The sequence below is a fragment of the Sciurus carolinensis genome, chromosome 16, assembly GCF_902686445.1.
Source record: "Sciurus carolinensis chromosome 16, mSciCar1.2, whole genome shotgun sequence".
In the NCBI taxonomy this organism is placed as follows: domain Eukaryota; kingdom Metazoa; phylum Chordata; class Mammalia; order Rodentia; family Sciuridae; genus Sciurus; species Sciurus carolinensis.
In genome coordinates, this window is record NC_062228.1 from 8,476,800 (window position 1) to 8,501,937 (window position 25,138).

A 25,138-nucleotide genomic window follows, 5' to 3' on the forward strand; every position below is an offset into this window, starting at 1 on the left:
TCCGGTTCTAATCACCAATTATGACTCTATTACTCCTACTTGGCAGTTCATCTGCTCCTGCCTCCGCTAAGGGCGACTTGCAGACGGACCTCTGATCTCCCGGTTCCACTTCAGTGAGCGCTCAGCACGGCGGCTGTCATTTGCAGACACTGAAGAGGTAAGGCATTGCTTTTGCTCAGATAACTGTACCTGACCTTACAACAATTTACTAAGGAAATACCTGCTTAATAGCAGTGTGAGTGCAGTTTCCTTTCTGCTCGCCACGGCACTGCAAATTAGCGACAACAGGATAAATCTATGGCCGGCTCACTAGACACTTCATTAAATCACTGTTCTCTTGCCTTGTAGCACGCTAATAGAATCACAGCCCTCGTTAGCTACTGAATAAAAGATCAATCACAGACTTTGAAAGCTCTTGCTACCAGCTTCCAGAGGAAACAAGGAAGGAAAAAAAAAAAAGAGTGAGCAAGAGAGAGAGATATTTAGGATCATCGCTGAGATTCTGAATGGCCTCACTGCAAGTTGCTTAAATTACCTTTTCCACTACTGACTCCAACTGCAATACTCAAAGGAACTTGTTAAGCCTGCTTTCAAGAGCAGCAATCTAATATATGGCTGCTAGACCCTGGTCAAAAGTTCATAATGTGCATATGTAAAAAGGTACTAAATTGCCTGAGGGCTAAAACCAGAGGAGTTTAATTGTAGCAAAATGCTGAAAACGGTCTGTTGAGGGTCCTTCTATTGGGATACTGCTGGCTGTGGCTGATTGAAGTACGGAACATAAAAGTCTTACAACAATATTTCCTTAAATGCCGGGGAAACTGCCAGCAGTTGGTATTGCATGAATGTTGTGGTTAAAGAAAAACATTTTCCTCCCCTAAAATAAATAGAGTATTAAAAACTGCTCCAGCCCATAATTCTAAAGCATGACGGAGAAAGGGAGGGTTCCATGATAATAAATAAAGCATAGTTCATGGGGCATGTCCAATGGACTCCCGGTGTTTTTACATGGGGCACACTGAAGGTATTGAGGCATGACCTGCCAGGCGTTCTGGACGGTGAAAGGTTGCGATTTTGAAAACAGCTCTGCTCTGAAATAACTGCTGGCCCTGGCTGCCGCCCCTGCCACTGGCTTACATGCACCCGTGTGGGGATCCTTGCCGAGGGGCCTGCTTGGCTTTCTCTGCGTCTTCCATAACATGAGATCTGGAGTCCCACCCACACGTCACTGGCTTGCTGGAAGGGTCCCCAGAACCCAGATTTCTCCACTTTCTTCAGCTCTTTGTGTGCAGGCCCCTCCCTTTCTTCGCTCCGGCCTTTCTCCCCGGCTCCTCATTGGGATACGTGGCCACAGAGCAGCCAAAGACGAGGAGGGCCTGTGTCAAATATGGCCAATCCGGAACGGGGCTGGTGGGCTCTCGAGGTAAAAGAAGTGTTTGTGAAAGTTAGGGCCGGCCTTCATGGATCCTGGAATATGCATCCAGGTGTCACCGTATTCGTATTTTTGCTTGTTTGTTTTTGAAATTCAAACATGGAATTCTGCACCTGTGTGACAGCACCAAGCTTCCAGCAATGGCTAAATGATTTGACAAGTGCCAACATGGGTGAACGTCCACTACTGAAGCAGAAACTACCTGTGGCAAGGACAGGGAAAATGAGATCAGCAACACTGATCAGTATCCCCCTGGCCATCCAGAGGCCCTATTTCCTGGGTTTTATCCTCTGAGGAAACCACTTCCAAACTGAGAAGCAAGTAATGTTTTCTCACATAATAGAGTGTATTAAAAACTGAAACAAAGCAACCATTTAATATTTATGGTCAGCAGAATTCCTTAAGGATCACTCTCCCCTATAGGTCCAAGCCTTGCTCTGCCACCTGGATTGGTCCAGAGCATATCACATCTCATGTTTAATAAGAGGTCAAGTCTTCTCTGTAGTTCTTCAAAAGCAAAGACATAGTAGGTCATTGGACACATCTGCCACCGGCCACACCAATTTTCTTTCTTACTAACTGCAAATCTGAGTTACTCAGGACGATGTCGCACACAATGAGCAGGCAGTTGCAGGACAGCTGTTGGTCTCCGGTCTGTTCTGTCAGGGTTGGAGAAAGCTGTGCACTTGAAGCATGAGCATTTGTGGAGGGAAGGAGAGGAACGGGCCAGGAATACGCTCAAAGATAAGTTACAGTTGAACTGAACACGACAAAGGGACATATGAAGCATGACTTGCCCCAAGGAAGTCATGCAGAAACAGGAGCCCACTAAGACCTCTCCATTTCTTGATTCCTTCCAGGACTCATATCACATGTCCCAAAAGGCAGGACTGGACCCATCCTGACAATGTGCCCCCTTCTTACTCCTGACCACAATGGCTCCCAGACCCCAGGGGAGCAGGCCAGCTCCTTCAGGCATAACGTCATGTCTGCTCACAAGGCCAGGCCCACCGTCGCATGCTGAGTCCTCGGTCGGGGACAGAGCCTGCAGAAGCCCTGGCGTGCACGGGAAGAAGTGCTTAGAGAAGCAGGGAGGTGCAGTGGCGGGGCACAGGCATGCGAGTCGCGTGCTCAGCAACTCTACCTACAAAGTCTGTGATCAAGGCCGCTCGCCCAGAGCCTCGACTTCCTCCGCTGTAAAATGGGCAACGAAAATTCAAAACCCAGTAGATTCCTGTGGGAAGTAAGAGGCAATGACGTATTTTAAAAAAATCCTTGACCCTTGGCCTGCCAACTCAGATGCTCCTTCTCTACCTTTTGGTACTCCCCAGGGAATTCTGAAAATGATCTAAAGGATGCTCGGATGAGAACAAAACAGGCTGAGCTACTCTAAAACGTGGTTGTGGCTTCCAATGCAATTTTAATGAAAAAGCACGTGGACTCGTCGTGAATCCATACGGTTCTAAGGACGACTCCGTCTGTGACTGTGGGTCAAGCTCAGTGTGGGAGCAGAGGAGACTTACGAGCCAGTCCCGTGCTTTTAGAGGCATATTTTATAAGCTGGCTACCCAGAACCTACCCCAAAGCACGGACATGCTATTTGTGATTCTGTGCATTTGCCCTTCACCAGCTTCTTCAGGAAGGTGAACTTCTGATTTCCTGGACGGCCTCGCTTCCTTGGGTACCAACTGACACTGCACCTGGCCCATGCATGTCCGTCTGGACTCTGCTACGAGCGAACCCCATCTTCGGCCCAGCTCCCAGCATGAAAACCAAGAAAGAATTCATAGCAAAAGTCATGATGAACGTGCTCAGTGCCAGCAGAGACCAAAGTCAAGGCAGGAAAGTGACTTCCAGGGAAATGACAGACTTGGTTTAATTCCTGTTGAACATGCTGTAGTTTAAAATGATGAGCGAAAGTATATACTAAACTATCCCAAATATAATAATAATAAACTAGCCCTGACTTTAAAACTATCAGCAAAACCCCTCAGCACCCACAGAGCAAGCTGCTGGGTGGATCTGGTTTTATGGACACTAGAGAAACGTGACATGCTGTGGGACTCCTTCCTAGGAAGCTCGAAGCCAGATGTCATGAATATTCTGTCACCTCCGTACTCCGGTGTCCCTGTGTTTAACTCTTGGTACAGCACGTGAGCATGCAGCCTGCAAGCGAGTGGTATCCAGCTGAGCACCTTAAAGCAGCAACCATACTTGATTAATTCAGCGTGGGAAGAGAGGGCCAATGTGGATATTTAGTATTCTTCTAAGAGAAAATGATTTTGGATTTACATAAAAAGAAGCAATTAGGTATTTCTCTATCTTGCAAAATAGTTTTTCTTTTGCTTTCTTGTATTTCCCCAAGTTGTATGTCAATGAAAACGCGTGTACAGGGCAAGTGGACATCCTGAGGGATTGAGGCTCTACCTAGGAAACGGTGAGCTCTATCATCCGCCCATCCAAACACAGTCCCCATGGAGCCTCACTGTTAACTCTGATTGGAGTTGTGGCTTTTTTGACTGGGGTAGACAAAAGCCACTGAAACTGAGAGGTAAAGACTTTCAAAATGAATGCTACTTCTAGAACCAAACAACTAAGGCCTCTGAAGAAATAACCCAGTTATTATGCATCTGAAATTGGGGTTAATTAATTAACAAAGAAGGCAAAATAAGGATAAGCAAATCCCAAAGGGCCCTGTGATGTTCCAAAGCCATTCGAGAAGAGCCTTGTCATGGACCTCGCTCTGGGGGAGACAGTCACTCCTGATTCTGTTATGCGTAACATCTTGGGATTTCAAGACCAAGTTAAGCAATTTTTCATTTGCAACATCAAGTAAGCCTTCAGGCTGAGTGGTAATGCAAACATGTCACCGTTCCTATTTGTAAATACTTAACTGCACTGAAACTAGAAGATGATTTCCAAGAACATTCATTGGCAAACATAAGCAATGGTGTACACAAGTGCAGAAAGTACATTCTGCCCCAGGAAAAGCCCTTGATGCCTGAGAGCGTACACTTAACCCACACGCCTCAGAGACTCGCATGTGCAGAGTTTAGAAAAAAAAGAGAGAAAAGCATGAATTGGTGAAATGGCAGAAGCCACCTGGGACCTCAAGGTTGGTGAGGAGAAGGATGAACAGCAGGAAGAGGAGGAGGCTCCGTGATGAGACAGAGGCCCAGCCACCCCAGCACAGCCCTTCCCACTCAGCAGGGAGACATCCTACCAACTGATTCTATAATGAAGGCCTCTCCGAAACAGCGGGTCACGCAAGAGGACTGTGTTCACTCAATACACACTTAGATGCCATATCCGTCAAAGCAGGGAAGAGCTAAAGTTTGCTCAAGTTGGAGAAAAGGGCATTACCTTACTGTCTTGCAGCATTAACTTGAAATAGTCTCTTCAGATTTCTGGTGGATTCTTACTCTAAACTAATGACCTTGGCCACGATGACCTCGGCCACGGTGAGGGCAGACATGGCCATTTGAGAAGGTGAAAGGAAGCCCCAGTTCATCCTACCACGCAGGGTGCATGCGGATGGGCTCTTCCTGAGTCACCAGCTGGCCTCCATGCAACACTGTGGTCCATGAGTTTACTGATATACCCCTCTAGGTTATGATTGACAGGGCAGCTAACCTGGGAAAACATGAAGTGATCGTGCAAGTGAGGTCAGTTAAATGTCGAGGTGACACGAATGGAAATTGGTGGCAAAGAAGGTTGCTTTTTTTCTCCCAAGTCCAATAAGGACATGCTAATCGTCCCATCTCCTCCTCCCCCACCCCACGCTGGACTTCTGCAAGCTAATTCCAACCCCAGCTCACACCAAGATGAAGCCTGGTGCCACCTACGGGTATCCACGGGCACCCTATACACTATACACACACTCCTGGCTATACACACATTCCTGGGCAGAGACGTCTGTATAAATATACAGACACATATATTTTTAAACTTCAGAATGTTTTCCCTAGTCTTGATGCTAAAATGAGCTAATTTACATTGTTTATTCTTCACATGCTGCATAATAAATTGAGAACCCATGCTATAAATATGGAATAAGAGAATAAATGCATGTTTATTATGGGCTATATCCAAAAAACAATCGTTTGATTGGAAGGAACAGGGAAGGGTGGGGGAACAACCAGACCATGTCCAGACTGGCCAGGTAAAGTTCTGCAGCATCACCTCTGGAAGTTCCTGAACCCAAGCAGACAAGAATCCAGCAGTACAGACCAGAGAGGTTCCCACATCCAGGGGAAGCTGCTGAATTCTGTGTTGTGTTCACATGTGCTTCTGTGGTACCCATGACCGCTAGTAAGATTTTCTGAGGGACTGGGGTTGAAGCCCAGTGGGAGATGGCTTGCCTGCATGTGTGAGGCACTGGGTTTGATTCTTGGCATCACATCAAAATAAATACATAACACAAAGGTCCATCAACAACTAAAAAATATGTTTTTAATAAAAAAAAATTTTCCAAAAGAAAGCTTGGCATTCGAGTATAAATGTGTATGCATGTAAAAGAAAAAATAAATAAACCAAGAAATATAAAGTTCTTGCGTTTCCACTCACTGACTTTGGCAGAATCCACCTCAGTGGCTCAGGATATACACAGGAGCCATGAGGTGACACTTCCTCAGTCACCTCTGTCACCAAAGTGACTCTGTCACCAAAGTCCTGTAGTTGGCCATTACTTCGAAGGAACCACGAGGACAAGTAGCAAGCCTAGACTGAATGAAAGAAGTTTCTGCCATTTTACTCCAAGTAGTGTATCTGTAGGGGGACTTTGGCTACTTCTGGTTAATCCTGTTCTGGAAGGTTGTTAGGTGGCATCCGAGAGAGGCCCTTAGAAAGGTCTATTAACAAGCACCACAGCAACAGAGTACAGACGCACATGCTCAGAGAAATTGTTACCAGTTGGCCTGACCATACCTGACACCCTTAGGTGCATAGCAGATTGAAATCATAGGACGGGCACACATTGTATGACATTTCAATAGCAAATAAACCATGTTTCCAGGAGCCCAGACCCAGGTGAGCTTGCAGAAATGCTGGGGGGACTTATGTCTTTCCCGCAAACAGCGTAAGTAACCCTTCATAAGAGTGATGAGTGCGCTAATTTGATAGTTTCGTAATCAGATGGCATTGAGAATTTATTTACGTATTAGAAATCATATTAACACAGTCTGTTAATGTTGGTATTCACTAAAAGGCTGCTGCTATTTAAATAATGAATGGGCATGATCATTTTTATACATGTCATAGAAGTGACACAAGGACATTCTACATATTCTCTTTTAAACATGTCTTACTTCATTAGTTAAATGTCATCAATGGAAAGATCTATCGAGATATTTCAAAGATGCCACAGTCACAATTTGAGTACTTATTTATAGAAATATACAATGTACCTATCAGAAAGAAAAAATATTTTAAGTTATGTTAAAATATTGTTCTATCTATCTCTATATCTATCTCTAGCAGATGTCCCTAAGGCAAACATGTAATGCTACTACTTAAAAAACAAAAGACAAAACAAACATTTGTTAAGTGCTAAATAACACTTTAATATCAAATATATTCCCTTACCTATTTATTCACACATGCACATCTCAATAAACCCATTCAAAATTTATATATCCCTTTGCATTCCTACCCATTTCTCTTCCCTACTCAGTTCATACTTCAGAAGGTGCTTCTACTTCTATTTCTGCAGCACCAATATCATTTCTCTTGCCTCTGGGCCGTCAGCGCTGTCTGGGTACAGACTCACAACATTTCCAGAAGGTAAACTCTACTTTTCTCTTCCCAGCGTACCTTGCTCTCAGAGGCCCAGGCACAGTCTGAGCCAGCAGAGGCTGTGGGTGCTGGGTGCTCCAGGCAGCCGGCAGGATCTGGAATCTCCCTCCACTGCCCTGAGGATGTGGTCTTGGCCAAGTTCTTCCTTATCTCCAGGCTTCCTTGATCCTGACAGAACGTCACTCCCAGACAATTCAGGTAAGAAGTGCACAGGTGCACACACAAGTCCTGGCAGAGAGCGCCGCTTCACCTCTCCCGCTCCCCCTCCTCATCCTCCTCCTCATCAATTTCCATATAAGATGCTAGATCCAAAATCCTCCAAGGTCCTTGGTGGTCTTTTTCACCCCCACCCCCTTGAGCCATGGATGACTTCAAGTCCACTTGAGTACATCCTGTAATGCTGACTCTGTCTTCAATCAAATGTGAAATTTTGTTCATTGTGATTTTTTGCATTCATTTTGATTTTTAAAAATATTCACCACCTTGATCACCGGGAATTAGTGCCCCTCGAGCTTGATCCCTAGTCCTAGCCCCCATCCTACCATCGGTGCAAAGTGCACCTAAAGTCCTCTTTATCTGGCTCCTTGTGTTCACCTCCAATGTAGTCACAGCGGAGATGTCACCGCCACTCTGCAACGTCACATGACCATTCTTGTTCCCGGTCCTATGACAGAAAAGCACCATGTCCACTGTCACTCGGCTGCCCCACTTTAGTATTTGGGCACTGCTGTGGGTTCCCATGGGACAAGGACAGTGCTTGGCTCTCTTTGCCCTCGCTGCCCCTTGACACGCCAGGCACTCAGGGAAGGCTTCTCAGATGGTGGCAGACCAAGCAGTTCTAAAGCAACCACCCTCAAAGGACCGACAGAGGTAGAGTGCACAGCGAAGCCGGCGGTGACGGAGACTTGGGTTACCATCAGCAAGGATGAACTATGACCAGAGAAAACACAGCGGAGGGAGGGGCGCTGCCGGTAGGGAGAGGACTGCTCCACGGAACGTCTGTCCGGACCCCTACATACAAACAGGCAGGAGAGTACACGCGCTGAGTGTCAGCAAAATGAAACCCTACGAGTGGTCGAAAGGGTCTGAAAGACAGCCTTCCAGAGTGACACAGGACATCTTGGTCTGTCACTACGATGTGCCCTGCCATAGCATACAAAGGACAGCACTTCCAAAGTCATCCAAGACACTGGGAAGAATGGATTAGTGACATGCTCAGAGCCAATCCTGGATAAATGAGAAACTCTGGAATCCTGGAGTGGACTTGCTGAGGGATTTCTGAGGTATTAGTTAAGAAGTAAGATGATCCTTTATCAAATTAGTAACATTTTTAGGGTTGAAAATAACCATCATAAAAATTTGGTAAAATGTAGATCTGCCCATCTAAAAGTGTGAACTTGGTGAAAATAACTCACAAAAACTCATAACAGAAGAAGGTTTAAGTGTTGGCAGGTACAGAAAAGAAATGAATTAAATCTTCACTGTGTAAAACGCATGGGAAAAGTGATGGGGGTGAATAGGATTTCAATTAAAAGAAAGGAAGGGCTTAATTATCTTTGTACTATTGAAAAACAGGATTATGTTTTTAATTGTCCTAATGGAATTCACCCTGTAGCATACCACCAACAGAAAAATTGATCAGTGTTGGTATAGTTCTGATTAAAATGTTTTATTCATAAATATAGAGTCAAAAAAATCCTAAGGATCAAAATGGCAAGGCTGAAATGGCCAGCTTAACTCTCCCTTCCCTAGATGGATTTCCTAAGCAAACGTGCCATCTCTATCGTGCAACTTAAAAGAAAAAGAGAACCACTTATTGATACTTACTGTCTCTCAACAGCCATCCGCATTGCCATTGCTAACTCCCGTCGTCTTTATAAACCATCTTAAATGAACAGAATGATAAATAAAATTTCATGAAGATATACTGAAAGTATAAATAACTGACTGAGAAACCATAATGGACGCAGGGGAAAAGGAATACTAGAGAAAGAGAGAGAGAGGCTGAAGGAGGGGTAAGCATGTGTGGACCAGGGTCTTGAGGAACTGTTATAGGAACACATGCCACACACACAGACATTCAGGGCTCGGTTTCAAAGATTCACTATCTGGGCTCTGGCGTGTCACTTGAGAACAACCAGTAACTAGTATTCTGTGAAAGGTGAAGAAAACCTGTTTTTTAAAGACTTTCTGAAGACAGAAATGGTTTTATTAGAATATTCACTTATGCAAAGGGTGTTGCATAATCTCTTGTTGGATGTGGATGATACAGAAATACGACCGGAAGTACAGAGCACGAGAAAGTTACTACAGTGTGGGGTTGAGGCTCGGAGGGGCTGCTTGTACTTAACCTGGCTCACTATTAATTCAGATTCGACCTGCTTCCAAAAAAAGGATCTAAGGCAGTTTAAGGGAAGGACAAGCAGAGCACAGGGTGAACAAAACGTGCCGCTGCAAACTGCAGGAAGCTGGTAGGCTAAGCCTAAGGATTGAGATGGCTTGAAGCTGGACCAAGCTCCAGAAATGCACCGTGTCCTCTTGTCATCCAGTGGAAGGGACTGTGGCAGCTCCTCAGGGTGTCCTCAGAGCCCAGGGCTGGAGGGTGCTGTGCACCTGCATGGGCCCGGGATCCCGTGACAGCTACTGTCCTTGCCACAGCTGTTCTCTACGCCTTGACAGTTGATTTCAGGAGTTTTCCCAGTAATTGGTGGGCGACAAAGCAAATGGGTTCTTCTCGAGTCTCGACCCCCAGTGACCCAAAGATGTGGCAACTATTTTCTCCTTTGTCCGGAGGAAAAGAAAGTCCACAGGCTGTCGAGTGAGGGTGGCTTGCCGAGAGGGCAGGGAGGCCAGAGGAAGCACTGCCATCCTGGGGAGCCCGGCTCCTTCCCCTTAAAGCCCCCGGGGGCCCTTCTCCAAGCTGAGCTCAACTCGCCCACCTCCATGCTGTCCCTGGACTGGGGGTGAGGGCTGCTGGCACTGGAACGGCACCAGGGGCAGGCCAGGCACTGCAGGTCCCAACTAACGAATGTGAGTCACCAGAGCTGCCACTGCTGGGTCCTTCGTCCTCTGTAACCAGACCTGCACTGACTCAGTGAGGAGGCTCAGTGCGAACCCTACGCTGTGCCAAACACACTTCAGATGTTCCTCTTACGGACCAACACAGAGCACCTCGAGGGCCAGGCAGGCTCAGTAAAGGTGAGCTTCGTTAACCAATTTTTAGAAAACGTTTGGCTTCAAACCAAAAAGGTCCGTACCCTGGTGCCAGCGATGAACCCAACGGAGCCTTTTGCCTGGCAACAAGACAAAGTGACACTGGAAGATAAAACCCAGGAGCCCCAGTGCAGGGGTGGTGGTCTGCACCACAGAAAGACCCTTCTAGATGCAGGAGAGGGACCAGCATTCCCCGCCTTGCCCTCCCTAAGAAATCTGCCCTCTCTGTTCCATGTGCTTGGAATGGAAAGAACAAAAATGGGAAGAAAAGTATATTATTTTCCTTACTGGGTATACTCCAGAATCCAATTTTTTTGAAATATGCTGCATTTATTTTCTTTTAAACCTCTTCTTAATGTCTTCCTCAGAGGAAATTTGCTCAGGGTTAATGTTGAGATTTCAGCCATGCTGATTTCATTACTTGTGGTTTTACAGGATCAACAAAGTGACAATGACACTTAGCACAGGCAAAGCCAGCAGAGGAGACTGAATCCTAAGAAACAGACACTCTGTTCACCTGCCTAGGAATATTAAAATATTAACAATATTAACATTCCCAAATTTTACAGATTTTTTTTCTTTTTCTTTTGAAGAGTGAGAATACTAAGAAAACATGCAGGTCTCGGTAGTTGATGTACAGTATTTTTTTTGGATCTCGCAAATATACTTTTTATAACTTTTCTCTGAAAGAAGGAACTTTCTAGCTCAGATTACTTGGACATTCTTACTGTTTATCCTTCCCTTTTTTCAGCAGTCAGAAGAGATTTCTTTCAGGACTTCAAATAAATAAGATATCCAGCTGAACAAACACCATATATTCTCATGGATTACTTTGGCTTCTAAGAGAATATTTCACTTTCTTTTTTCGAATGTAAATGATTAAAGAGACCATCACATGAAACTCAAGAACGAACTGTTTAAAGTGGTGCAGATTCCACACAAGGTGGGATGTGAAGAAGTGAAACGCCCAGCTCAGTGAGAGAGTGCGATGTTTCACAGGGGAAATTCGAATATCACTAAGTATTTTCTTATACAATTTTAACAGGGGTGGTTTTATGACATGAAACCCAAACTTTCCCACTTAAAATCAATCTCTACCATATTTTCCAAATAAAGCAAAATAAAGGTTCCAATTAAAAAACAAAACAAAACAAAAACAACAAGAACAATCACTAGCACAAATCCCACAGATCACACATTGTCTGAATAAGCAGACTTGGAAATGATTGGTGAGCCTTATCTAGTCTTATGGCTTGAAAAAAAAAAAAAAAAAAAAGTTCAGTGTTTCTTGCCGATTTTTAGAACTCAACTCCGATCTCGGCAATACAAATTTCTTTAAAAGGAAAATGCAGGCCATCTATTAACCCGGGCCCCCTCTACCAAAGCAGCAGGAAAACAAATACTTGACCTTAGGAAACAGTCCACATGCTTCTTTATTCTCTTCATAAGCTTTCTTATTAAAGGACTAAATCTCAGCTCCCATTGTGAGGCAGAAATGCATAAATACTTAAGAAGGAAAGGTGCACTCACTCCCACCTCTCATCCCAGAAAGAAGGCAGATCAGGAGAAGGCAGAAAGGAAGTGCCAGACCCAGTGAATGTGCTTCTCAGGTTCTAAATGAGAACAGGGCAAAAGCAATACGGTGTCACCTTGGTGGCTAGGTGGCAGAGGACTGCGACTTCCACCTCCCAGTGGACTCTTCCCTTCCTGGAGTCCATGCTTCCACTAGGCCAGCTGCCCTGTTGCAGAGGCTAAGTTTCAAGGAACCACGCCCCAGCGGGGAACCAAAGTCCTCAACCTGCAGGGCCACAGGGAGCTGGGCCTTGAGCAGACTCTCGCCTGGCTGCCCCTCCAGCTAAGCCACCCCGGTTCTGCTCTGTGCCCTCGGTCACGTGCTGGAGTCTCTGACCCTCGCCTGCTTTGCTCTCAGGTCATCTACTGCCCACCTAGGTGGGGACTGTGCACAGGGCAGATGCAGCACTGGAGCCCAAACTCCCCACTCCAAAGTCCTCACTGCAGTCACCTCCTCTGAGGTTCCAAAGTGCTTTAAGGATTACAAAGTACTCTCTGCTACCTGGTCTCAACCATGCTGCACCCACCTAGGGATCCGTACACAGTAAACTGAGCGTTTCCTAACCAGGCTTACAGATGATCCTTCCTACTACCTCTTCATCACACTGAGGAAGAAAAGGATAGCCAGACCATCTGCACTTCTATTTTGCTCTCAGCAGATCCAGAACAAGAGAAGAGAGTGAGTTATCAGCCCACATATGGAAAACCTCCCATTTGACTCTTCGGGTACATTTTCCAATGCAAAGCAAAGGGCAGGCTCGTCCAGCCTGAGAGGGCTACTCCCTGGCTTGCTTTGTTTTCTAACCGAAGCTGATCACTTCTTCTTTGAAGATGAACTGGTAAAAACAATTACTCAAATTAATTAAAGGCAACTCCAGTCTGAAGCCCAGGAGGCCCCCCCACCTCATTTCCGGGCTTACCGTTCCTCTCCCAGCACTTGGTCTTGGCAAGAACCGGGACCCTGCTTGGCCTTCCACCCCTGGCAGCATCCCAGATGCTAGATGCTAGATGCTCAGTAGTATTTGTTGAATGGATGGGTGGACGGATGGATGGATGGGTGGGTGGATGGACAGATGGTCAGACAGATGGACACACACACTTCAAAATGATCTCCGGTCAAGCTCTTTCTGAAGCTTACATATTCGTGAATTTATTCAGAGAGAGCCCTGCTGCTAGCATTTCCCCTCTTGGGTCACTACTGTCCCAGTCCTTGCTGAACGTGGCTGAGCTACCTTATCCATAAATGGTGCCACCAACTGGAGTAACTGCCCTGAGACACGATTCTGGCCCCAGGCCACCGTGCTCCCTGCACGCCCCTGTGTGGCGCACTGGCGCAGGTCTGCAGCCCAGGCACGCGCTCAGGGCTCACCATTCAACGGTGCTGCCCTGGGGTCAGTGAGGGTTTGAACCTGGGATCCAAAAGACGCACAGAAGAACATGGGTGCTGTGTGGGCCAGTCATTCCCAGGTGTAAGCCCACCATTGCCCACAGGGACACAACAGGGCTGGGTGGGTTTTCTCTGAAGTCCCACAGAGTTGAAGGAGACTGCTTCGTCCCACGGTGGGGTCCTGCCTACACTCTTGGGCACCCCAATACCAGTCCAGGGGCACGAACCTTCTTTTCACCCACAATGAAAAGTGTTAGTCTCTCTTTCTTATTTCCTTGTGAACTAAACTATTTTTATAAGCCAACAGGACACTCGTCTTGGTTAACTGACTCATTTTGCAGATAAGAAACAAAGCCAGAGAGGCTGTGTGACTCACTCAGGAGACACACATTGTTAGAGCGAACGCTGGCCTTCCTGTAGATGAGAGGAGACGCAGGGACGTCACCCCCGGAGCACGGAGCCAGCCTCCAGGTAACACTCGCTCAGTTCCGTGCCAAGCGCTCCTGTGTCTTGGTGCCACGGGCGCAGGCAGAGAGGCAGTCCAGGGTCCAGGGCTTGAGCTTCGTGTGGGCCAGAAAAACATGGCCTTACACCTCACGGGGGAAAAATCAACGTGTCCAGTGAGTTACACAGAAATCGATGCTCAGAGAAGGAACGTTCCAGAAAGCCATGGGCAGCACAAACTCCTGGCATGTGTTTAGTCACGCTGGCCTCAGGAGCTACACTGAACTGAGGCCAAACGCTTTTGGAAAGAACTATGAAATTGGAGAAAAGGAAGCTGAAAGGGGGGAGGATCAAAGAAGGCCACACTGGCTTTAAACACACACACACACACACACACACACACGCGTGCAGAGCTGCAGAGAGCAGCAAGGAGGAGCGTGTAGTCACAATGCCAGCGGCCCACAGAAGAAAAGAGCGCGGGAGATAAAACCGGGGGAATTTCACAACTCGGTTAAATGTTCATTAAATAATTCGTCACCCATATTAAGGCCAGCCAGTCGCCTCTCCCCCTCCTGGGTGCTCATGCAGGAAGAAGGCTGAGCCAGACTCGGAGCGGGGGAGCAAGGCGGAAGGCCCCGGGGACGGGGTGCTGCTCCTCTGGAGGATGGCTCTTTGTTTTCCACAAGCAAGGGGCCGCCTTCCCTCCTCCACACCAAGGGCTGCCGGCGGGCGAACAGGAGGCCAGGAGGGCCAGGCTGGCTTCCCCGCCCTCAGAAGCTGCTCGGTGCTTACCTGGGCCTGTACACATGGGCTCCCAGGCAGGACGGCACCTTCTGTGACTCTCTGTCCCCTTGTGGGGAGCACAGGCAACCGTGAGCACCCCTCAGAGATGCAGCGGGCAGAGCCGCAGCGTGGACCTGGGAGGCAGGCCAGGGGCGGCCGGACAAGCCCCGCAGGTCCACACTCATGTCTGGCGCCCAAAAGGTGCTGGACACGCAGAGCAGAGAGGAGGATGGAGTGGCGTGGGCCGAGGGGTCCCCAGTGTCAGCTGAGCAGAACAAGTTCTGGGATCCCTTTCACAGCACGGGGAACACGGTCAACACTGACGTGTTACGTGGCTGGAATGTGCTGAGAGTGGATCTAAGTGTTCTCCACGCAAGGACACGAAAACCACGTGGTGGGATGCACGTGTCTTCGCTCAGCCATGGCGACCGTTTCACAGTGTGTGTGACTAGATCGAAACGCCACACTGGACACCGTGACAGGTGTGAGTCCTGTCAATTATACCTCAGTGGAGCGGAGGGATGACAGTCATATTGAGGACTAAAATCTTACCCAATATCTACCCAGTATCTGGCTGAACGGCAGAGTCAATGGCAATACCCACTGACATTTACTGAGCATTTAGCATGTTCTGGATGCTGTACGCTCGACACCATTTTCCTCTCATTTCATTTTCCTTGGGGAAGCTATAACATCCCAGTGTTAAGGAGCAGGAATGCACAAATGGCCACTGATTATAAACATCAAATTATCTTCCCTACATTCATCTACTGCGAGGAGCCGGGACGCAGCAGTGTGAAGATAAGGACACCCCCCTCCAGAAAGGGGGAGACAGACGATGAATAGGAAGCCGCGGAAATGACTCTTAAAATTACGGTCGCGTTAAATGCTCTTCAGGGAGCACACAGCTCAGGAGCACCCTCGGGCCCCAGGACTCCAGGTGCTGGTTTTCCCTGCATCCTGCGGGACTCTGATCTAATCTGAGAGACCACCTGCCCCCTGGAGGTGTGGTAGTGGTGGGGTCTGGGGATGAGGACCTCAGGTGGGGCAGGAGGCATGGCCCAGACTGAAGAAGGAAACCCAAGGCCCCCAGGGAGGCGCGGCAGGCAGCTGACTTCAGGTGAAGCTGGCCCCCTGGATGGGTCCATGATGGCCAGGTGGCTTCTCTTCGCTTCTGACTTGCTCCCACACCAGCCCATAACCTGGAAGGCACTCCCATTTCACATGGGAGCAAACTGTGCACGGCTATTTAGCGGTGCCTATTCAGAAGCCAGTTTCTCCTCGCCATCTGAGCTTGACTCTTCCCCATGGGCTCAAACCTGCCAGTCACACTGTTCCTAGCCTTCCATGCACCTGGGATAGGGACAGGTGACTTAATCCTGACTAGCAGGAGCTGAGGAAAAGTCAGCTTGGGAGAACAGTTCTGAGACAGAGTGATCTTGATAAAGCAGGGCAACAGGCAAGCAGGCACCTGACCACTCTGCCTTGCCTTCAGATCTTGTCAAGTAGGATGAAATGATTGGTGCTGCTGCAATCATCTTGTGAGCATGAGGAGGAAGCCAAAACAATCATAAAGGAGCTGCAGATAGAGAAGCCCATACCCTCAGGGCTTCAAGATATGTGAAAACAACGATAACTAAATACAGAGAAACAGAAAACCAAAACTTTATTACTCCAACCACCTTTAAGTAGATGTCAAAAACACATGACCCAAAGCATCCTACCTGATGTAGAAAATTAACCTGAGAAAGGCCAAGTCATTTCAAAATTACACAACTAAAAAGGAAGGGGGAGGGACTGAATTTTGAACACAGGCCTACGGATTCCAAATCCTTTGCTGTTTTGCAACCTACCCTATCCATCGGCCTCTGGACTAAGCACACAGTATAAACTTTAAAGCTCTGGACAGAAGTGAGAGATAACTAATGAAGCCAATGACAGTGATAATCCTGGAAGGTAAGGAGAATGTGGAGGCTGGGACGGTGGACTCAGAGGGGAGAAGAGCGCAGGAAAGCTCACGTGTGGCCCGGCCACCGGCGGGGACCCAAGAGTCTGCTGCTGTAACACTCCGGTCCTGGGAGGCCCAGGCAACCTGATGATTCCACCCTCACTCGCAAGTCTCAGAACATGCAGACGAGTGAGGACAAGGCTGGGATTTCTCCTTTGTAAACGGTGTTTCCTTTTCCTAACGTCAGTCGGTCCCTGCGCCTCCCTCTGCCTCACAGGTGATTCGCCAAGATACCAATAAAGAGTTGACCCTGAGGTTTGTCCTTGACGGTGCCTAGGGTGCAGTTGCCACAGGTATTTAAAGGGGATGAAGAGGGAAGTATTTTTCTAAAATATTAACTTAAAGGACAAATCAACATCTATTATCTCACTCATTATGTTTTAAATTGCACAACGATAAATCACGACGCTGTGGGTTATTCAAGGGCAGAACTACCCAGCTTGGCTTCCCGAAGGCAGGAGAATGGCATCCTGTGCTGTTCCCAGTTATAATTTATAACTTTGCAACAGGACCGGCACTGCAGGCCCATCCGTTAGCAGGGGAGCTGCACATCTGTTAAAGCTCACACGATGGCCGGCTTGACACAGCCACAGGAAACGAACCCCAGTCGTTTCTGAAGTTCTACAAACTCGAGCCATTTTTTAATGTACAAGGATTGGAAAACGCAGTTCCCTAAAACATCTGCTGAGCTCTTGCTACCCTAACACATGATGTTCCTTCTACTGTTACCTGCCAACACAAATATTTGGTTGCACAGAACACCCTAAGAGGTACGTGATGCTGCTCAGCTTCCAGTCGGCCAAGGACTGGCTTGGACCTAGGACCTCTGCCCAAGAAGTTGTTGACAAGAATCTGAAGGCTTATGTGGAGACAGGGGCGGGCGAGCTTCGTGAAGGTGCTGTGGAATGTGTTAAAACGGAACGGAAACCGCCCAAGGACATACAGGAGGCACGGCACCCTGGTGCATTTGACAGAAGTAGGTAGACCCGGGTAGGTGGCGAAGATGGGAAGGCAGAATGCCATTTCCGTGAGCTGGGTAAGCTCTCTATACACATGGGAAGTGAAGATGATGGTTCTGACGCTGAGGAACACCTGACAAAAGCAGATGAAGGCGCAAGCTGTCAGTCAAGAATCCTGGCATCTGGCCTAAACCACCACACTGGGAGGAGACGGGAGGTCCCAAAGTCCACACCCAGGACAACAACTGGAATGGTCAAAACTGCCCCTGAAAAATCTCTCATGTCACCCGATAATACCATATGTCAGCTTTTCTGAATTGAAACTCATAAAGAAATACGTGTGTGTAAGTAAAATACATATACTAAGATAAAATGCACATTAACACATATGTATGTAAAATTTAGTGTATTTTCATTGCACAAAAGGGGCTGGAGAGACTGAAAAGGCAGCGTACGGTGCACCCACGATGTGACTTCACTCTGAGACAGCTGTCATCCTTGTTCAGTTTCCTTTAAGACACAGTTATTTGAAGAATCTTGCATTTTTTTTGGAACCATGCAAAAAAAAAAAAAACCCTATTTCTGTTTTCAGCCATTACTTTTATTTTAGTATAAATTGGAGGGAGGGGAAATGAGCACTTCCTCCTAGGATCCCCCAGTAACTGCTCCTGTCCTCTGGATGTCACAGGGTGGCAGAGATGTAGCTTTACCAGTAGGGGTCGCTGTGCTGAGAATTAATCCCTATGAGTTTCTCATTAGTGATTATTATACTGCAGGCGGCCAAAATGGAAAAATTAATTAATTTCAAAGTGATAATGCATTTACAGCAACAATTAGAAATGTATAACTGTAAAAGGGCAACATTTAAAAGACAGATTACATTTAATAAAGTTGCACAAGAACATCCAATTGTAAAATTACTGATCTGCAACAATATTCCTTAAAGAGGCACTTAAAATAGCCTGACTCCATGAAGGGTGACCTAATTACTGTAACTAAAATCACCACAGTCACAGCAAGTCACAGCAAATAAAAAAGGGACACCGATATTAGAATACTGCTGTTTAATGCTTATGGGAGCGGCTGTCCTGGAGGCAAAGGCAGGGCCCCAGGCTGCGGGTTGTATTTCTTTTCTCCTCGACCTCACACAATGGAGCATGCATTCCAGCAAGGTTCGTGTCAAAGGAAAAGACCTTTCCTAGGTGACATGCAGAAGGAGCCAGAAAGCACAACACCTAGCGCTAGGCATCTGGTGACGAAGATTACATCTATGCCACCCGACTTCCTCTGAATTTAGGAATTGAACCCTCAGGTGGGGTGGGTGTGGGGGGCTGCGACTGTGTCCTTTACACCCCCAAATGTGTTCCCCTTAAAATGACAAAAGTGCATTCATCATCCAAGAAACAAATCCCTTATTGTGACTGAAACAAGGCCAATCCGTCTAGCTCTTCCTGCTAATCAAACTGACCAACCCCAGGGCTACGCTCATGCTGATGCCGCTCTGGAAGACTCGGAGTCCTACGTGCCTACGAAGGAGAAGTGGCTGGCTCCAAGACTGACAAGTAAGTCCCAGCTCACCATTCCACCTCTTCATAAGCCTGAATTTTAAAGGCTCAAAAATACCATGAAGCACCTAAATATATAGACATATACTATATATGAGAGAGGATTTTAATGAGATTCTAAACTCAGCTCCAATATTCTATAAACTTCCTAATCTTTATGCTTATCTAAAATGCTCCACTTGTGGAATATAAAAGATGCCATTTTACCAATTACTCATGGAATGCCCACACCACCGTCTGCCTTGGAGAGCAGATGTGCACGTCGGAGACCACCCAGCCAGGGTGCCTCCATGCATAAACCTTCCTGCCTCATGAGTCACCCCCCACCTTGGCGTTTGGGGCCAAGGACCTAGCCCCCAGCTCCTTCCACGCCCAGCTCCAGAGTTCAAGTCAGGTTCCTTTAGCCTGTGACTCTTGTCCTCTCATCAGCAATTGCACTTTGGAGGAGAATCTTCGAGACCAAGGTGTTGCTCACAGAACTCTGATTAAGCCAATGTGGCAGAAGCATCACACTCCTATTACACAGCAGGCACTGTGCCAGGGACACCACGTATCTCTGCTTTCCAGTATGGAAGCCACTGGGCGCACATGGCCATTCACATTACATCAACTGAGATTCAGTCAGATTAAGACCTCAGTTCCTCAGCTGTGCTTCATCAACTCCACAGCCACATGTGGCCAGCGGCTACCATGCTGGATTGTCAGATCACAGTCACTGCAGAAATTCTATGTCCACTCATAGATGTTACGTCTGTCACTGCCGATCCGTGCAAGGGCAGGCACGGCACTTTTGGTTATGAGGAGGCAGGCTTGAACCTGAAGTGACCTGTCCAGCTGTCCCCATTCTCTGAAGTAAGAGCCAGGTCTTGCCTATTAGGGTCACTAACAGGAGAGCTGCTTGGGCTATGGTTCCCGGGGGGGCACTTGCTCCTCTAGGCACCAAGAGGAGGCCACGTCGAACCCCATTCCAAGCACGGGCGCTGTTCACCGCTGCCTTCCTAGGTCCACCTCTCCCCTCACAACCTAAGCAGAATGTGGTTCTCACAGTCATGACTCCCCTCTGGCCCCTCCCAAGCGCTGGTTATCTGTGCATTTCCCAAGCCATTCTCACCCAGGCTCTGAGGGCTACTCCATTTGCCTGTTACCCAGGACGCCTCTCTCTCAGCCCCAGGCCTTACCTTGCTATGGTCTCAAAGCCCACTCACAAGCAGTCTCTGTGTTCCTGTGACTGGGGTCCCAAAGTGACCGGGGTGGTGGGCAGAAGAGGCCTCTGGGCAGGTGGAGGACTCAGCCATGGAGGCCAGACACCGGGGTGTGGAGCTCACGGGGCACCGACCTTCCCCGCTAACTGCCCTTCCCAGTTCACGGGGCAACGCTCCCGCCTCAGTTTCTAACTCGACGCTAGTTTTCCACTTGGTTTGCATCCTGACCACAATACTCATCATGCCACATGGGCACCTGCCACAGGTGACTTGCTGGCACTTTGCAGAAACCTTCCCATTAGGTCCAAGGAGCCAGTGATCAACCCCGACTTTCCTAAGCATAGTTTACATTCAGTATTAGATAATAACTGACCAACCCCCCAGGAAACAAAGATGCTGACCCAGCATGACTTTATGAGAACCAACCTGTACCTCCTGCCCTGTCCAGAGTCCCTGCACCCTGGGATCAGGTCACAGAATCGGAGTTTCTGCCTTTTCCGTTGACCACTCCTCATGTGCTGGCGTTCACAACAGTGGAGCTAGTTACATCACCCTCCACCACCCTCCACACGCGACCCCCTCCAACTCTCTCCTGTCACATTCCTCTAATTAGAGGCATTCTGTAAGACGAAACAAAACCCTAACTCTCTTTGTCATAGAAAGGAGTTCCTTAGCTCCCACCAAGGAACAGACCCAAACGAGAAGATGCAAGATGCAAGGATTACAAATGGCGTTCACGGACTGGTCAGCACCTGGTGGTCTTGAAGGCACAGGGAAATCACAGAAAAATCACAAGGACTGCTCCTTCTTCTCCCCCTCCCCAAATTCTAACAACCCTTCCACGGCTGTGCATGACAGTGACACCCAATTGAGACCCATATTCCTAAAAGAGTATGAAACCTCATCATGGTCAACAAAAGCCTCAAGGAGAGAGACCCCTACACGCTCATGGACAAGAAAGTGACTGGAAACATCCCAACCCCATGGTCCACGTCTGAACAGTTTCATTCATTTCCTTTCCAGATATAACCCCCCAGACCCACCCAATGACCAGGACAGCCACTCTCCTAGTCCCCTCCCTCCCTGAATACCTTCAGTATTCAACCCTTGAACTGCATTTGTTTTGTCTAAGACCACTTGGGGACTGGGATGTGACCTCGCACGCATGGGTACTAGGTTCCATCTCTTACTGACTCTTTCCTAAGCAATTCCTGAGATTTACATGGTAGTTTTAAGAATCATCCTCAAACATGATGGGTAAGGATGGCAGTTGTGAGCAATCTCAGGGAAAGCAGACCATGCTCAGAGGCTGTGAGACCATTGGAAGCTGATGGTCTGCCATATTTCTAACAGCCAAAACATGTTTGGAGAAAGGGTGATTTCTGTGCCACAGATGCTATGTTTGGTCAACTGAAATACTAGTCTTCATCAATAGGAAAATATTTTCAAATGCCTGGAGATTAGAAAAGTAGTCTCCCAAATACATTGTGTAAAACGTATATCTTTCATTCAAACTACTTCCCACTAAAATGCTTTCATGGAAGAAGTTTCTAGACACTGTTGATAAACAACCATCAAAAAACGGAAAAACTTCACATTTCCTTTTGTGAACACTTCCAAATCTTACCAAGGTGATGTGATTTATCCAAGAAGGTACCTGTGTCGGGACGCAAAGAATAAAGTACACTCTAACCATGAAGGGGTGACACCACTTTTCCATTAAAGAGAGACTTCAGAACATCTGAGACAGCTTCTCAGTGAACCCAAAGGAACCACACTGCTAATTATCCAATAGTCAAAAGTCACAAATTGTGTGTATGGGTGGCACTGGGGATGGAACCCGGGGTCTCACACACGCCAAGCAAAGCACCCCACACTGAGCTACCTCCCCAGCCGTTCTGCATTTTCCAGTTTTGAGACAGGGTCTCACTAAGTCACCCAGGCTGGTCTTGACCTGCCACAGCCTCTAAAACAGCAGGGATCACCGGCCTGCACTACCGTTCATAGTTACAAATCCTTATTTTTCACCTTCTAACAAAAACACAGTTCTCAAGTGTGATGCCCAACACAATAGATGTTCAAAACCTTCTGAATCAAAAGAGCAATTCCATCCAAAGAAAATTAACCATCGCTTCTATCCAGACCTTCAGCACGATACTGAGAAACCGCCTCTTCTCTCCATCCTGCCACAGAGAGAGGCCGCCTGTGCCTTCCTGTGGCTTGGGTCTGATGGACGACGTGACCCACGTAAAGACCAGACTCATCTCACAGGGGCAGACGGCGAGGGGGAGGGGGCACGGGCAGCTGGGCCCCTCCAGGGAAGGCACGCTGGAGGTGCTGGTGGCGCCAGAAGCCGTGGACTTACCATGGACTTGGTGAATGGCCGTGCCAAGGTGAACAGCAGCGTGTACACCCACCAGTTGCGGTGGATGGAGGAGTACATCATGTTCCCAGGGTGGACCGCGTTGGACGTGACCCCGCGCGGGGAGAGGCGCCGGTGCAGCTCGTTGGAGAAGAGGATGTTGCACAGCTTGGTCCTGTTGTAGGCCAGCATGGCCCAGTACTCACTCTGCGATGGGGACAGGCGGCTGAAGTCCAGCTTCCCCGAGGAATCGTTAATATCCGTAAACCTGGAAAAAGAGGAGGTAGGGCAGGAAGCAACCAAGCTGAAACGTTCTGTCTAGCTTTAGCCTTTGATTTAGAAATCTATGGAGACGTTGCAGAGACCACTGCAAACTCAGTTCTGCACACGTCGGGCCCCGTCCCTTCAAAGATCGGGGACATGGCACAGCGAGCCAACCACCTCCAAAGACACCTGGATCAGCCCGTTCTGGTAATAGCAGTGGACATACCCAGTTTCCCCAACCCTTCTCTTGTATTTTTCAAAACCTTCAACAAGAAGTTCGAGGACAATTAAATGAAATGAGGAAGTGCCTTAAATCAAGGGCTGCTGCTTTTGGAGAGAAAGGCACAGCATGCCCAAACTTAAGACAGGCTGCCCTGGATTATTTTAGCCAAAGCTGGAATCCTGTATTTTTATTGAGCATCCAAGCAAATACAGATGAGGCATGCTCCTCCAAGACTCTCTACCAGATTAAAAATTAATGATTCTAAAGGCGCTATAACCTTGGTAAGGTGCCATCGACAGTCTTCTACATTTAAAAGATAAATGTAAACAAAGCCAAAACGAGTTCTGGCAGAGTGTGATGTTTTTAAGTATACCCATGGCATGGACGTGCACAAATCAAAGTAACTAGTTGATGTTTTATAATTGGGTCTGACGGAGTCGTTAAACACCAGCTGCTTGGTTCCGTTCCTTTCTTCCTTTCTTAAAAAAAAAAAAAAAAGTAGTGACTGCTCTAAAAAAAAATAATAATAATTGAATCGTAACAAAAGGAATTTCTAGATGTTCTCATCTTTGTTTAAGGACTCCTCATATTTTGCTTCATTAAATTAACTCTGGGCACTGGGTAATAAGGAAGCATGAGGGTACCGTAGGAAATGGCAGAGTGGAAAATACAGAATCATCATGTCATTCAGGTTGGGCACAAAAACAAAAAAGTGTCACCCAGGCCGGTGGAACTCACGTTCTCAGGGAAAGTGAATATCCTTTCTTTGGGGCTCAGCCAGTGACATCCAATTTCTGGTGCTAAACTGCATTCCTGCTCTGAAGTCATCGACAAGTCCGAGGACTAGAGATGTCATCAAGGATCTGACAATGAGACCTTGAAACTAATTGTTGGCTGCCGGTTTCCATGTCCCCAAACTACAGAAAGAGCCCAGGCTTCAGAGCTTAATTGTCTAAGGCAGAGGAACTTAGCGGGAAATTTGAAAATTTATGGGGGTCTTTTTCTGGTGGAAATAATGATTGTCGGCAGGGGCCAGCGACGGTGGATGTCCCACGATGCAGGTGGATTCTTGCTCAATAAAGACTGCCTCACTGGACTTCCATGCAGATGAGAAGCCTGTGTCTAATTACCTGAGCCCAGAGTCCAGCTGTGCTGTACGCTTACAGTGTTCCCATCCACTGAGTTTCCAGGAGTACAGTGTGAGACCCACATAAATGAGGAATGAAGGCGCTTTCAGATTCTGGGGGGTTTTGGAGCACACAGCTTGAGTCAGCGTTGGGTGCTGGATCCTGTAATGCCACACACCTGTCGACAGTCTGTGCCCCTGACTGTTCCACTGGAGGTGACGCCGTGCACCAACACACACATCTGGTTGTTGTGCTGGCGCAGAGGAGTTCTGTTATTTCTGAACTTTACTTCAACATAGTAAGAAGGTGTTACAGAGGAGCTGTCAGAAAAGGGGGCGATCAGCTGAGACTAAAAGGACCCAAGTTCAGGGACATGACTTGGAAACCCAACTTCCTTAAGGTTGCAAAAGACATGACGGAGTTAGAGCAGATCTAAAAGGTTTGGGAGAAACACAACACCCTTTGCTCCCACCTCCCAGGATTCTTTGGTAGCTGCTGCTGGAAACCCTGTCTGGCGTCTGCATGCAGCTGAACGCAGCTCAGGAACCTCTTCCCCCGGGAAGCTCTCATGAACTAACACTCCCCGCAGAAGTCGCCATGACCTCTCGGTGTTGTGTGTGGCGGAGGGGTGTGGACTAAAAGAATCCCCAGCACACGAGCTGAAATGCTTGCTTCCCTGGAAATTAAGCATCCACTTTCCAGGATCCATCCAGGATATCGACTCCAGATATCGACACTGCTGGCCCTCGAGGTCAGGGACAAAGCCAGCTGTGGCACCTTTGAGTTTTGCCTATGCACTGGGCC

General features: G+C 47.7%; 1 protein-coding gene across 2 annotated transcripts in view; it reads right to left on the bottom strand.

The window, feature by feature from the left end:
• Wwox (WW domain containing oxidoreductase) overlaps positions 1-25,138 on the bottom strand; it is an 889,380-nt gene that overhangs the window by 597,338 nt on the left and 266,904 nt on the right. For both annotated transcript variants that reach the window (XM_047527374.1, XM_047527375.1), the window contains exon 8: positions 22,724-22,988. In XM_047527374.1, the coding sequence (XP_047383330.1) occupies positions 22,724-22,988 (265 nt within the window). The remainder of the gene's footprint in view (positions 1-22,723; positions 22,989-25,138) is intronic.